This window comes from Anolis sagrei, chromosome 4 (assembly GCF_037176765.1).
Source record: "Anolis sagrei isolate rAnoSag1 chromosome 4, rAnoSag1.mat, whole genome shotgun sequence".
Lineage (NCBI taxonomy): Eukaryota > Metazoa > Chordata > Lepidosauria > Squamata > Dactyloidae > Anolis > Anolis sagrei.
Window position 1 is genome coordinate 120,956,093 of NC_090024.1, and position 15,920 is coordinate 120,972,012.

A 15,920-nucleotide genomic window follows, 5' to 3' on the forward strand; every position below is an offset into this window, starting at 1 on the left:
TAAAACTCACACTTCACCACAAAAGGTTACTGCTTTCATATATTCACCAATACAAATGCACGAAGTCCATATATATTTGCTGCAGACTAAATGTGGCATTTGTTTAAATTTTGAATTATTTTTCACCTAAGTGTCTTGTTGTATACTTCTGCAGCCTCTTATAATCTCACAAACAAAAAACACACTATACCTTTTTCTAGTGGGATGTAATACTTCCTAATCATTTTGTGATGGCAAATTATGATTGTGTGATCAATCCCTTTAACTACCTTTTGTCTCCTTGTCAAACACAATTGTTTTTAGACAAAATGAGCTCTTGACAGTAGCCTACTGCAGACATAAAATGATTCTATGCAAATGGGGAACTAGGTTGCCAACATACATTTCTTCTTATTGTTCATTACTTTGACCCAATACAAAAGACTTTCTGATGTGGCCGAAACAAAATTTCACTCACCTGTCACTTCACAAGTTAACATAATACTTTGGTTTTCCTTCACTTTCATATCTTCAAGTTTGTTCTCTTCCACGATTCCTGGAGGAACTTTATGTTGCCCAGATAAATATACAACACAAACACATCAGTTTAAAAATATAATAACACAAAAGGAGTTGCACCTGTATTTGCAATGGGCCATTTCTAGGAATCTGTGCTAATCCTTTCTTTTACTCAGCCATATCTTAAGACATGCTGATTTATGGTGAGCATGTGGGAAATGACAACTTGTTGCTGATCATTGTATATATGTTCATTTCACCACCATTTCATCTCAAATAAAGAATTTATCTCATCCTTGGGGTCAAAAATTAGGCTGTGTCTTATTTTCAGTGGGCTTCCATTTTAAAACAGGGATGCTACTTGGGAATGTTAGGAGAGGAAATCCTTTACTTCTTAAACTGAACAGTTTTGCCATACTTACTTAAAACTGAAAGGTCAAAGTTCTTTCTCTCTTCTCCAGCAATGTTAGTCACCACACAGGTGTAATGACCAGCATCTTCAACATTTGACTGCACCAAGCGCAAGACTCTGCCACCTGAAAAGAAAAGCAATGAATATAAAAATTGCAGAAATCCAATATTTCTGAATGATGGAAATATACCTTGGTCAGAATTATGAAAAGTGTACTTTTAGAGATGCCCTGATCATTGCACATTTCTCGTTATTGAAAAATATTTATGCTTACTCTCAATATTGCATTCATTCGTGTGTTTAGGCACAACATCAGACTATTTAGGGAACAATATATCATAACATTCCTTAGTAGTTAATTTTATTAGTAATGAGGCAACATGGGCCATGATTTTGGACCCTGTATCCCATCCCATCTTAGAAAATTCAAGTTTAGAGATCTCTGGAGGAGAATTCCAAGTTTCTTGTGAAATTTCAAATTCTAGGATTTCATAGGTTGGAGTCATAGCAGTTACTACAAAACAGTATCAACGTTTTTCAATTGTATCATGTGGATTCACAGCACACTAAGAAGCATATTGTAAATGCGGTGTTCTAAATGTGGCTTGAAAATTCACCAATATTTTCTTTTCCTGTGACAAAAGATCATTTTCTATCACTTTTAAATAACCCACTGAAAGAGTGCAGAAGATTTTCTTTCTTAGCCTCTTTCAGCATGTTGTCAACTTAAAGTGTGGTGAAATAATGTATCTGAAAGATAACCATTTTCACTACAGTTGCTAAGTCCAGAGCTTGCGAACATTGCTTCTCTAGTCCACAACACCGAGAACATGCTAACCTGGAGAATCATAGCACCTCTTCACATGTGCTGCTGAAATCACTGAGTATCGCTGCAAATCGCGGCAATCCTGGTGGCGCCCAGCACCATCCCAACTTCCCTCCACCTCATCAGATGGAGAGAAGTGTCAAGCAACCACTTGTCCCATTGAATTCCTATGAAAAAATGGGATGCCTCCCCTCTTTCACTACCAGCTATTTTCCGGCAGTGGCAGGGGTTTTGCTATGGAGCCACCCTGGAAGTACTTCTCCAGAGTGTGATGGGAGCCATCAGGCTCCATGGCAAAACTGCCAAAAATAACCCTGGTGCTGCTGAAAAAAGCCTATGTGAAGAGGTTCATAGTTTGACTATAGATCAATGGCATGTTATAAAAGAGTTGGGGCTCCTAATTCAGATAATTCTTTGGCACCTATTTTCTTATTTTTCATTATATCATAATGTGAGTGCAAAATATATTTGTCACTTGCATCTAAAATAAAAACTACTTCTACTTTAATATCTCCACTTACCTGACAAAACTCTTACAGAGCTACTTGGCAAGATAGGTTGCCCGTACTTCAGCCATGTTATTGTTGGATGGGGAATTCCTGAGGCTTCGCAAATCAAGGTGACAGGATTTTTCTCCACAACACTAATACTATCAGCCACGGACAATTCACCCACAATACTTGGTGGTACTACAAGGAAATCCCAAACAGAAACAAGGCACATGAGAAAAAAATGTTCAAGCAATAAACACCTGAATACTGCTTTCGAGTAAAGTGCTTTTGATTAGATAGTCCCCTAGATAATTTTGACCCCCACCAGATATGACCCAAAATCTAGTCCTTGCACTTTACTCATGTTTCCTACACAGTGCTCTATTTCATATTACCCTCCATCCCTAATTTTGTCATCTGGTTTTGCACTTTATTCATCAGCCCTGTCCTCACAATTCATTTGCACCAGTCCGCCCATCTGAGTCCAGAAATTGTTTATTATTCAGGCCATTCATGGTTTGCTTGATGGTTGTTTTATCCTGTGTTATGTTGTTTTTTGTTTTATATTGTTTTATGAGGTTGTTTTACACATTTTCTTGTGTTATATTTTAATTATGTTGATCAGGCTGGTCCGCACATAAGCCTCCCCGAGACCCTTCGGGAAGATGGAGGCAGGATACAAAAAAAGGTTATTATTTATATTTATTTATTGCGTCAGGGGCAGACCAAACACTTGTATTGCGTTTTTTACAAAACCAACAAACAAACAAAACACAACGTTTGCAAGCTTGGTAGTTGATTAAATGTCCTTTGACCAGTAGCTGGCCACTTGGAATGCCTCCGCAAGAAGGTCCTCCATTGTGCATGTGGCAGAGCTCAGCTTGCATTGCAGCAAGTGGGCTGTAGTTTGCTCTTCTCCACACTCACATGTCATGGATTCCATTTTGTAGCCCCATTTCTTAAGGTTGGCTCTGCATCTTGTGGTGCCAGAACACAGTCTATTCAGCGCCTTTCAAGTCGCCCAGTTTTCTGTGTGCCCAGGGGGGAGCCTCTCATTTGGTATCAGCCATTGGTTGTGGTTCTGGGTTTGAGCCTGCCACTTTTGGACTCTTGCTTGCTGAGGTGTTCCAGCGAGTGTCTCTGTAGATCTTAGAAAACTAGTTCTTGATTTAAGTCATTGACGTACTGGCTGATATCCAAACTGGGGATGAGCTGGAGATGCCACTGCCTTGGGCCTTTCACTATTGGTTGCTACTTCCCGGCGGATGTCAGGTGGTGCAATACCGGCTAAACAGTGTAATTTCTCCAGTGGTGTAGGGCGCCGTCACCCTATAATAATGTGGCATGTTTAATTAAGAGCCACATCTACTGTTTTAGTGTGGTGAGATGTGTTCCACACTGGGCATGCATACTCAGCAGCAGAGTAGCATAGCGCAAGGGCAGATGTCTTCACCGTGTCTGCTTGTGATCACCAGGTTGTGCCAGTCAGCTTTCATATGATATTGTTTCTAGCACTCACTTTTTGCTTGATATTCAGGTAGTGCTTCTTGTAGGTCAGAGCATGGTCCAGAGTGACTCCCAGATATTTGGGTGTGCTGCAATTATCCAGTGGGATTCCTTCCCAGATAATCCTCAGAACTCGGGATGTTTGTCTGTTCTTAAGGTGAAAAGCATATGTCTGTGTTTTAGATGAATTAGGGATCAACTGGTTTTCCCTGTAGTAGGCAGTAAGAGCATCTAGAGCTTCGGAGAGCTTCTGTTCAACCATCTCAAAGCTCCCTGCTTGAGCGGGACATGAGAGAAGCCTCCTCGCAGGATTACAAGACATCCAGGCGTGCCCTGGGCAATGTCTTCGTAAACGGCTGATTCTCTCACTCCAGAAGCAATCAGAAGTTATTATTAGAAAGTTATTAAAAGCAATGAGAAGTAGAAAAACACTTAAGGCCAGTTAAAGTAACTATTGCTTAAAACTGTCATATGAAAGCAATAAGTCCTTATTCCAAATGCTGAAAAGGTTAATATATATTTTCCTTTCAATAGTGCAAAGACACAAGCAACTTGTATGATCCTACAACAATTTTCTTTTCTTCATGGAGGGAAAAGCGAATTTTGTTTCATAACCCTGTCAGGGAGTATTCTACAGAAGATTAATACCATAAGAGAATATGTGTGTGTATGCATGTGTGTGTGTATATATGTGTGTGTATATATATATGTGTATGTGTGTGTACACACACACACACACATATAAGAGACCAACAGCAGTTTATTCAGAATATAAATACAAATTGAACTCACTTTTATTTTTTCTTTCTTTCATTACCTAATGGAGCTAAAACATCCTGTAGTCTATGGAATATCTGGGACATAAGGAATCTCGAAGTCCAACATAAGCTAAACAGAAAAAGTCTTTCCTACTTATCCTTAGTGTCAATAAAACATATATTCATTTCTATTTAAAAATGAGCAAAAGAAAGAAAAGCCAAAAATTGTAATAATGTAATATGGCACATAATCTTAAGATAAATGTTTAATTTTTGAACAGTTTAAAAAGGATTTGGGGGGCATTAAATATTTTCTTCATTATTCAACAACTGTTTAATATCTAAAAAGAAATGAGGGTTAAGCTAAAGGCCGTGTCCGACTCTGGGGGTGGTGCTCATCTCAATTTCTAAGCCAAAGGGCCACCGTTGTCCATAGACACCTTCAAGGTCATGTGACCAGCCATGACTTCATGGGGCACCATTACCTTCCTACCAAAGCGGTACCTATTGATCTACTCACATTTGCATGTTTTCAAACTGACAACGAAAGCTCACGTTGCTCCCCGGATTCAAAGCTGCGACCTTTCAGTCAACAAGCTGATAAAGTCATACTTTATCCTTATATCTGGACAATCAGTTCTGGCTGATAATTATCATATGTTCCCAAGTATTTGGATACAGTTGAATATAATTCATCTCCCCTATGGTAATTTAGATGTTCATAGTTTTAACCATTGTCTGTAGGAGAAGTGACATTTTGAACTTGACTTCAACTTGACATTGATCACTGTCCTGGACTTATTATTATTATTATTATTTCTGCTACTTATACCCCGCCCTTCTCACCCCCGAGGGGGGACTCAGGGCGGCTTACAAAGAAGGCACAATTCGATGCCCTTATACAAATACATACAGATAAAAACAGTAATTAAATAATTAACAGATTAAAAACATCAATATATAGCACCATAGCACAACAATAAGCAATCTCATGGTCAGTGTTTCGCGTTCCGTAGGTCCAGTAGGTTGAAATAGGTTCCTACAATATTTGCCCTTCATTATGGTCCTTCTTTTTAGCTGCCAGAGTTTCCGAAAGCCTGGTCCCACATCCAAGTTTTCAGCTGTTTCCTGAATGAGAGAAGGGAGGGCGCTGTTCTAATCTCCCCGGGGAGTGAGTTCCACAGGCGGGGGGCCACCACTGAGAAGGCCCTGCCCCTCGTCCCCACCAGTCTCACTTGTGATAAAGGCGGGGTCGAGAGCAGGGCCTCCCCAGAGGATCTTAAACTCCGAGGTGGTGTGTAGAGGGAGATCCGTTCGGACAAGTACACTGGGCCGGAACCGTATAGGATTTTATAGGTCAAAACCAGCACCTTGAATTGTGCTCGGAATTGGATCGGCAGCCAGTGGAGCTGGCATAACAGGGGGGTGGTATGCTCCCTGTATGCCGCTCCGGTGAGCAATCTGGCTGCCTCCCGTTGGACTAGTTGAAGTTTCCGAGCAGTCTTCAAGGGCAACCCCACGTAGAGTGCGTTGCAGTAATCCAGCCGGGATGTGACAAGAGCGTGGACCACCGTGGCCAGATCCGACTTCCCAAGGTACGGGCGCAGCTGGCGCACAAGTTTTAATTGTGCGAAAGCTCTCCCGGCCACCGCTGAGACCTGGGGTTCCAGGCTCAGCGATGAGTCCAGGATCACTCCCAAGCTGCGAACCTGCGTCTTCAGGGGGAGTGTAACCCCGTCTAACACAGGCTGTAACCCTATACCCTGTTCAGCCTTACGATTGACCAGTAGGACCTCTGTCTTGTCTGGATTCAACTTCAATTTGTTAGCTCTCATCCAGTCCGACACAGCAGCCAAGCACCGATTCAAGGTCTGGACAGCCTCCTTGGTGACAGGTGGGAAGGAGTGACAGATTTGGACATCATCTGCGTAGAGATAACATCTCATTCCGAAACTCCGAATGATCTCCCCCAACGGCTTCATGTAGATGTTGAATAACATCGGGGACAGAATTGAACCCTGTGGGACTCCACACAACAACGGTTGTGGGGCCGAACAGGTGTCACCCAATGACACCTTCTGAGACCGACCCTCAAGGAAGGATCGGAGCCACCGCAGAGCAGTGCCCCCGAGCCCCATATCCATGAGGCGTCCCAGAAGGATACCGTGATCGACGGTATCGAAGGCCGCTGAGAGGTCCAGCAGAACTAACAGGGACACACTCCCCCTGTCTAGTTCCCTGCGCAGATCATCTACCAAGGCGACCAAGGCTGTCTCAGTACCATGTCCCGGCCTAAAGCCAGACTGTGCCGGATCTAGATAATCAGTGTCTACCAGAAACCCCTGGAGTTGTGTCGCCACCACACGTTCCATGACTTTGCCCAAGTAGGGGAGATTGGAAACTGGCCGATAGTTGTCGAATTGGGTGGGATCCAGTGATGGTTTCTTCAACAGCGGTTTTATAATAGCTTGTTTTAAGCTCGCTGGAAACTCTCCTTTCTGTAAGGAGGTATTAACCATCACCTTCACCCACCCTGCCAAACCCCCTCTGGCTTCCTTGATCAGCCAGGAAGGGCAGGGGTCTAGGATGCATGTGGTGGGTCGTACCTCTCCAAGGATCCTGTCCACATCCTCAAGCTGAACCAATTGAAATGAATCCAACAAAACTGGACAAGCAGATGCTCTCGCCACATCCCCAGAGACTGCCGTTAATGTGGTGTCAAAGCCCGACCGAATCCGCCCAATTTTATCCGCGAAGAATCGAGCAAATGCTTCACAGCGAGCTACCGAGTCATCAGGGGCCTCGCTTTTCGGCGGATTTAACAGACCCCTGACAACTCGGAACAGCTCAGCTGGACGGTTCTTCGCCGATGCAATGTTGGCGGCAAGAAATGTTTTCTGTGCCGCCGCTATTGCCACACCATAGGACCTTAGGAAGGCATTCAGGTGTGTTTGGGCAGGGTTGGTGGGGTTCCGGCGCCACACGCACTCTAGCCTCCTCTTCTTTCGCTTCATCGCTGCCAGCTCCTCGGTAAACCAAGGATCTGGTTTAGCTCGGTTACTCGAGAGGGGGCGTTCCGGAGCGATTGTGTCGATTGCCCTGGTCATTTCCCTATCCCAGCGAGAGACCAAGACATCGACAGAGTCGCCAGCCAAGAAGGTGGAAAATTCCCCAAGAGCCGTCAGGAAGCCTTTTGGCTCCATAAGCCTCCTGGGGCGGACCATTCTAATAGGTCCACCACCCCTGCGGAGGTTAGGAGGCGCAGCAAGTCTAAACCTGATCAGGTGGTGATCGGTCCATGGCAATGGAGCGATGGTCAGCTCCTCCACACCGTCACTTTCACCCCATCCTTGAGAGAAGACCAAATCCAGTGTGTGCCCGGCACTATGGGTGGGACCAGCTACTAATTGGGACAGGCCCATGGTTGCCATGGTGGCCATGAAGTCCTGAGCTGCACCCGTAAGAGAGGTCTCGGCCTGGACATTGAAGTCCCCCAGGACTATAAGCCGTTGGAAGCTCAATGCCCAGTCCAAGACCACTCCCGCTAGCTCAGGTAAGGAGACTGTTGTGCAGCGGGGTGGTCGGTACACCAACAGAATCCCTATCCTGTCCCGGTCACCTATCCTAAAGCCGGCACACTCAAAAGAAGATGATTGTGGGATGGGGCACCTGATCAGGGGAATACAAACCTTATAGACCACTGCGACTCCGCCTCCCCGCCCTCCAAGCCTCGGTTGGTGCTGAACGGAGTAACCCGGCGGACAGAGTTGGGAGAGATTTACCCCTCCCCCCTCGTCCAACCAGGTCTCCGTTATACAAGCCAGGTCAGCTTGTTCCTCCAGGATTAGATCTTGAATAATGGAGGTTTTCCCATTTACCGACCTGGCATTGAACAGCACCACCTTTAGCCTGGAGGGGCCACCAACCTGGCACCTCAGTTGTATCTTGTCAGGAGAATATTTTGGAGTTGTCAATGGGTCATTGTTACTTTCGGGCCGAATTGGTTGTTGAGATGAAAATTGAGTGATCTTTGGAGTTGCCAATATTCTATTATGAATTTTGGGCCGAATTTGTTTATGTCTGGGATTGCTTAGGTTCGCCAATTTATTGTTATAAATTTTGGGCCAAAATGAATCTTTTGTTCTCCCTTTCCCGTATCTCCCTCTACCTGTCACCACCTCTATGGCGGCCCCCCCACCCGCAAGAAGAATTAGGGCAAGAAGAATTGTGCAAGACATTTGCTTCCTTCATTTGCTTGATAAAAACTCTGAATGTCTTCCAAAGCTAGTAAAATATTAGCATAAGCTGTTCCAAATGTTATTATGTTACTTTATGATTTCCTTAAAAAGCAATAGGGTGAGTAATATGGCAATTCGACTGTCTTCTAGGGAACTAGAATTGTGATGACTGCAATCATGGTTCACATTCTTGCTAGGAATAGACCCTGTGTCTAGGCCAGATCCACATTTCATATATTTGAAAAGAAAGTTATATTCTGAATGGATTAAGTAATCCTTCTTATAATGTAACAGAAGAATAGGGCTGACCACACAATCAAGGATATAGAAACTATAAAGAAACAAAAGTATCCCATGATAGGTTTTCTCTTTTGCTTTAAGAACTATACAACTCTTACTTATTACGTCATGCCTTCTCTCTGCTAGCAGAAATCCATACACAAATTCACTAAGTACCCTACTTTATTCGACTTATAGTTGTAACATGGAATAGGCCTATTTCAAATATTACAGAATAGCTCCTTTATGACTAACATCCACCTTTTTGCAACTCTTCTGTGGCACATATTTTCCTTGCTTACCATGAACACTTAAGTCATATTTCCTGTTGGCTAGTCCTGCCACATTCACAGCAACACATACATAGCGCCCTGTGTCCGAGATCTGAATGTTTTTAAGCTGAAGACTGTGTCCGTCGTTCAATATTTCAGTTCTTCTCTCACTGACCAATGGCCGGCCATCCTTCATCCAGCTAACAGTTGGACTTGGAATACCTTCTGCCTTGCATTCTAAGGAAAGGTTACTACCACGGATGACCGTTACATCTGATTGTTGGCTCCCACTGTCTAAAATAGCTGGCCGAACTATTAAGAGAAACAAAACATTCCAAATGTTAGCACCAAGAATTCGGCTTACAGAAGCCTAACAAAGTGTGATATGGAAAATTCATGATTGGATCTCCTAAATTGTTATCTCCTTGAAAATAAAATATCTGTTGGTTAGAGGGAGGTAGTAGAGTTGTGTCAAGGATGTGGCACTGGTGGGCAGTTTAACCTTTTCTTTCTGTGCCAATTCCTGAATGTACAATCCTGTAATATCTGCACAAATAAAACACAAACTTATATCAAGCCTGCATGTCCTCCATTAGAATGTTAGCATTGACCTACCTGGTCAATTTTAAATTGTGATTGTTAATTCACATTTCATCAGTAGATTTTAGCTTGTATTTTTACTCTGTGTATCTTGTTCTAAGCATTTTAATAGGGTTTATCTTGTTTTAATGATGCTGTATCCCACCTCGAGTTGTAGGGAGAGGCGGGTTGTTGTTGTTGTTGTTGGTGGTGGTGGTGATGTTATAGTGGTTTGAATGCTGAACTACTACTCTGTAAACCCCTCCTGAATAAACCTTGCCACAAAAATATCTGTATTAAGGTTCACTTTGGCTCACCATAAATCAGAAATGACCTGAAAGCATACAGCAACAAAAACAACAATTCAGTGACTAATTCCAGTTCACAGGGAAGGACTGTTTATTAGTAGATATGGGACATATGAAAAAGCCTTCCTTCTGAATCTATCCCACTGCTTTTATCAAATGAGGATGCACTTACAGATCTCTTATCACATGTTCAATTTGTTCAAAGCTTTAAAAAGTCAGCAGGGCTTCTTGTATCTATTAACAGACCAAGCTGTTATTTTTACTAGAGCAGTGGTTCTCAACCTGTGGGACCCCAGATGTGTTGGTTTTCAACTCCCAGAAATCCTAACAGCTGGTAAACTGGCTGAGATTTCAGGGAGTTATAGGCCAAAATACCTGGGGACCCACAGGTTGAGAACCACTGTGTTAGAGGATATGTCTTGATACACCATTTTCTTCGCAGGGAACCCAGGGCAGCTCTGTGGCCATTCTGCAGCAGACAGAGGTGATCCAGAGTAATGCAGGCCAAGACCACTTACTATGATGAGCTTGACTTGTGTAATCTGAAGTTGCTGGATAATAGGCTGCCTAATTAACTGTGTTGCCCGTTTACCTTAGCAGTACATCGTAGGTACCAAAATGGCATCAGGCACTCATCAGCACATGGAATAACAATATCTCACAGGCTGGGAAGATTGGAGTGAGTGGGAAGAGGGAAGAGCTAATTCTCCTCTCTCCATCTCCTCTTCCTCTATCTCCAAGGACACCACTAAAGTAAGTTACAGGGTGGCAAGATTTTGGTTGCAGGTATGAGACAGTGAACTGGTTTTGTCACCACTCACTCACCAGGCAGCTGCCAGGCCAATTAATGGGCTGCTGGTGTAACTGCCATGCCGCTCCCAACCCAACTTGGAGGTTGACTGTAAACTTACTCCCAATGCCAATCTAGAGTATCTTACTCTTGGCAATGGGATAATTGCTCTATCAAGATGCACTGAGGCTATTTTGGTCCTGTTTCAGGATAAATTCATTCTCATTATTTGATTGAAATCATTGTTCTGTCTGTTTGAATGTGACAAAAATATTGTTTCCCAACCAAGGAACACCACTGGCAATTCTGTTTGGTGACCTACCATATACTACCAAGTTATATTCTTTGTTTGCTGATCCAGCTACATTTGAAGCCATACAAACATAGGAAGCTGTATCTGATTTTTCAGCAATAGAAATTTGCAGCTGCCTTCCTCCAGATAATACCCGGACTCTACCTGTAGGGTCAGCTGGAAGGAGCGAACCTGCAAGAAAAATATTATCTCATAGATACACAATTCTACAAAGCATATGAAACTGAGTGTTCACAACTAGATGAAATATCAGCTTAGTACGACCAGTTATGAATAAGCCACATGTCTCTGAACATAACAGCTTTACTTGTTTTTTTGAGTCACTGAGTGCCAAAGTGAAGAAGGACAACGATAAACTATACTATACTATACTATACTATACTATACTATGTTGTTGTTCATTCGATCAGTCGTCTCCGACTCTTCGTGACCTCATGGACCAGCCCACTCCAGAGCTCCCTGTCGGCCGTCACCACCCCCAGCTCCTTCAAGGTCAGTCCAGTCACTTCAAGGATGCCATCCATCCAAGAGGCCTCATGGGCCATCCAGTCCAACCCCCTCCCAAGAAGCAGGAATATTGCATTCAAATCACCCCTGACAGATGGCCATCCAGCCTCTGTTTAAAAGCTTCCAAAGAGAGTTCCACTGCTGAACGGCTCTCACACTTTGTCTGTAAAGAACTGAGCAGAAGCTTCACAACGAGCTGCTGAGTTGTCAGGGATCCCATGCTTGAAGTGGATTTAACAGTCATCTGACAACTCGGAACAGATCAGCTGGGCGGTTCTTTGCGGATGCAATATTGGCCGTAAGAAAAGATTTCTGTGTAGCCTTTATTGCCACATCACAGGTCCTTAAAAAGGAACCCAGGCGTGCTCAGGCTGATCTGCTATATTTTTGGCATCGCAGGCCTCCTCTTTTTTCACTTCATTGCTGCCAGCTCCTCATTGAACCAAGGTGCTGGTTTAGCTCGGTTACTCGAGAGGGGGCATTCTAGAGCAATCGTGTCTATTGCCCTGGTCATCTCAGAGAGAGACCACAGCATCAACAAGGTCATCTACCAAGGAGGTGAGAAAATCCCCAAGAGCCATCCTTGCAGAGGTTAGGAGGCGCAGTAAGCCTAAACCTGATCAATGGTGATTAGAAAGGAGAGGTGGAAATTAAGATAGAAGGATGGTACAAGGAAATTTGGAAATTAGCAATAAATGACAAATTAACATGCAATTTAAAGGTTTAAAAAGGCCTAAGGAAGGATAATGATTTTGAAAATATATGGAAAATATTTATTGAGGAAACATTAAGGAAAGAAGATGGGAACCAACCCCCACCAGAAGAAATGAGGTTCTGGTGGGAGTATAAAGAAAATAAGAACTCCGGAGATGGGGAGCAGAAGGGGTAGCACAACTGGGGAAAGGGAAAAAAGTAATTATATGAATTATAGAGATTGTTTTTGTAATGAAGGGAATATAAATGTAATAAAATTATTAGGTGTTTAGAAAAAAAGAGGAGAACAAGTTGAATCACTGTAAAGAATCTGGCTTAAAGAAAAGAATGAAGTAGTTTTTGTTAAGATTTATACATCTTTATTTCCTACTTTTCTTTCACTATAGTGTTCCATCTCTTTTTATGTATATAGCATTTATTTTGTGGTTAATAAAAAATTAATTAAAAAAATCAATGTAGCAATGCATTCAGAAAGATTGAAATAGAATTGTAAGATATGTAGTATAGGGTGTGTTGCTTTGACATCCAACCGTTGGCGCCGTTTTGGGGGGAAAACATAGTTTTACCTGTCACAGGTGTGACATCTATATAATAGTAGGTTTGTGAAAACATAAAAACATGCACCTATTCAAATACTATGTTGTGTCAAAATTTCAAAGCAGTTGGTGTAGTATTTTAGGAGATTTAAGATTTTGAACAAACAGACATTTTCATTTTTATTTATATAGATTATCTTTATTTGAAAGCAAAACCAAGTCTATGGGACAACAGAGAGAGAGATGGCACTTACCATTCTTTCTCCAGCTGAGGGCTGGTGGTGGGATTCCACTGGACTCACATATCATACTGATAAGGTTTCCTTCAATTACATTCAGCTGAGTGAGCATGTCTGAATTGTAAATACTTGGAGGCACTGCAGTAGATAAACATCAAAAACAACTAATAATATTTGATGCAACTCTTTCAAATGAAGTGAATTAACACTAGCAAAGAATCCAGTAAAAAAAAAAAAGCAAATACTTCACTTTGAGTCAAAAACGGTATGCCTTGCAGTTTAAAAGTGAGAATTTGATATTTCAGCAATGTGCAAAACAGGAGCAAAACATTTCCATCTGACCTGCTCTGACTGTCTGTGTATTTCAAACAAAAATGGTATACCTAAAACTTAAAGTTGGCAGGAATTATGCTTTACCTTGCATTATTGGATGAGCCTCTGGTAGACCAGAATTTGAATTCCTATTCAGTCATGGAAACCCCTGAGAAGTTACACTCTCTCAGCCTTAAAGGAAGGTAATGGCAAATTAAATCTTGCCATGAAAACCTTATGATAGGATCACCATAATTTGGAGCTGACTTGAAGGTACAGAACAGAAATGAGATTAGCACTAGAGAGCCTTTGACAATCCAGACATTTTGAATGCCTGGACGTCAACTCCCATAATATCTCATCATTCCAATGAACAATAAACAATACCGCAGCCTCAAGGCAGAGGGAAGATAGCAACAACTAATGGCGGCGGCAGCAGCAGGCTCCTTGAGCCTGGGAGGCAAGAAGGAGAGTCTGGGCTTGGGCCTGGGTGGCTTTCTGGCCAAAGAGGCCAAAGAGGAGTACAAAGGCCTTTCCCCGGATTACCAGGAGAGCCTAAGAAGCCGAGACTAGGCTAAACAACTAAGAAAGAGACGGAAAAGGAAAAGGAGCAGGAGTAGGAGCAGGAAAGAAGAAGGAGATGTGGGATTAATACATCTCCTACACCAGCTGGTGTGGCGCTTTGGACGTTTTGGCGAATTGCTGAGTTGGCTAAGCAGTCTGCCGTTGCTGCACCCTGATTGGCTACAGGAGATGACCCCTAGAGACAACCCAGAGTCACCTTGGCCAAGAGTGCATGTTTGGTGATTGTCTCTTCGGCTCTGACTTGGCTGGTCCTTGCCCATGGTCTGTGCGGAGGGGCGGTGGGACCTTGGTGCGCGGGATCGTGGCGTGTGTCAATGAGCCGGTTGGTGGTGTCTCTCTTGAGGGTGGTGTTAGACATCTCGGAGATCTTGGGTGGACATCTTAATCGGCCCAGAGTCTCCCATGGTGGAGAGGATCGTAGACGGCAACGATGTTTGTCCGATGGGCATTGGAAGGTATGCCCAAGATGGTGGCTGGCCTTGGGGACACTGCCATGGAGCCAGCTCCTTCCTTGTTTTCCCCAAGCTTGGAGGGACTAATGCACAAGCGCAGGCATCGACGTCACAGGAATAAGAGGCGGAAGTGACGTTCGGTCGCTTCCTCTCCCATGGAGAACCCGGATGATGCCACACGACCAAAAGACGACACTGCTGCTCCAGGAGAAGGAATCCCCAGAAAGGCCCTGCAAAGTGAGACAGCTGCAGAGCAAAGAACTAAGGCTGAAAAGGGGAGTTTTTGGAAGAGACGGAGCTCAAGAAGGTTTAAGACCAGAACTTTCTGGGGGGTGGGTTTTGGCTGTCGGTCAAAATCTGAGGCATCAACACCCGAAAAAGCTTAGTCTTGAAGCCAAAAGGAGACTATCTCTTGAGAACAGGTCAGAGAGTGCTCCCCCCCTGTCAAGGGAAGGTAGGAGCCTTGAGACATTTCTCACTAAAGACATGACACATCTTCCCGAGGAGCGTCTAGTGAGACTCCTTGGTGAAGCAACATTTACACCTGCTCCACGACTGCTTGAAGGCCTTGTGCATGAAGGTCTGACCCTGACATCCTCTAGTTCATCCCCCCACCCAAAATACTGGCCTGGTGCTCTGGCCTTTACACCTGCTTCTCACCATGCTGAGGACTCCATCTTTGACCACTTGTCAATTGGTCATGCCCCATCTTTTTTTCAGATGGCCAGTCGAACACTGGGCACCTGGTTTGTGCTACAGAGCTCCCAAGAGAAGTAGGTCTGGGTATGGGAATTCCTATGATCTCTGGGAGGGGGAGGTATGACGGTAGATGCAGGCCAAACACTAGAGGGAGGTTGAGTCGGCGAGAGACTTGCCCCCCTCTGACCTGCGGCCTATCCCCAGGCACACCTGTGACAGGTGACCAGTTTCCTCCCCTCCTAGAATAGAATAGAATCATAGAATAGAATCAAAGAGTTGGAAGAGACCTCATGGGCCATCCAGTCCAACCCCCTGCCAAGAAGCAGGAATATTGCATTCAAATCACCCCTGACAGATGGCCATCCAGCCTCTGTTTAAAAGCTTCCAAAGAAGGAGCCTCCACCACACTCCGGGGCAGAGAGTTCCACTGCTGAACGGCTCACAGTCAGGAAGTTCTTCCTCATGTTCAGATGGAATCTTCAAACTCCAAGAGAGGAGACTCTTGGAGTTTGAAGATTCCATCTGAACATGAGGAAGAACTTCCTGACTGTGAGCCATTCAGCAGTGGTATAGCTACTCTGGCGTTGATGAATGCTAGGTCCATAA

The 15,920-nt window shown here is 43.8% G+C and overlaps 1 protein-coding gene across 2 annotated transcripts in view; it reads right to left on the reverse strand.

The window, feature by feature from the left end:
* HMCN1 (hemicentin 1) overlaps window positions 1-15,920 on the reverse strand; it is a 379,978-nt gene that overhangs the window by 149,270 nt on the left and 214,788 nt on the right. For both annotated transcript variants that reach the window (XM_067467610.1, XM_060774510.2), the window contains exons 43-48: window positions 13,282-13,404; window positions 11,280-11,441; window positions 9,311-9,592; window positions 2,258-2,425; window positions 921-1,034; window positions 458-544 (exon numbers count right to left, since the gene is read on the reverse strand). In XM_067467610.1, coding sequence (XP_067323711.1) covers window positions 458-544; window positions 921-1,034; window positions 2,258-2,425; window positions 9,311-9,592; window positions 11,280-11,441; window positions 13,282-13,404 — 936 coding nt within the window. The remainder of the gene's footprint in view (window positions 1-457; window positions 545-920; window positions 1,035-2,257; window positions 2,426-9,310; window positions 9,593-11,279; window positions 11,442-13,281; window positions 13,405-15,920) is intronic.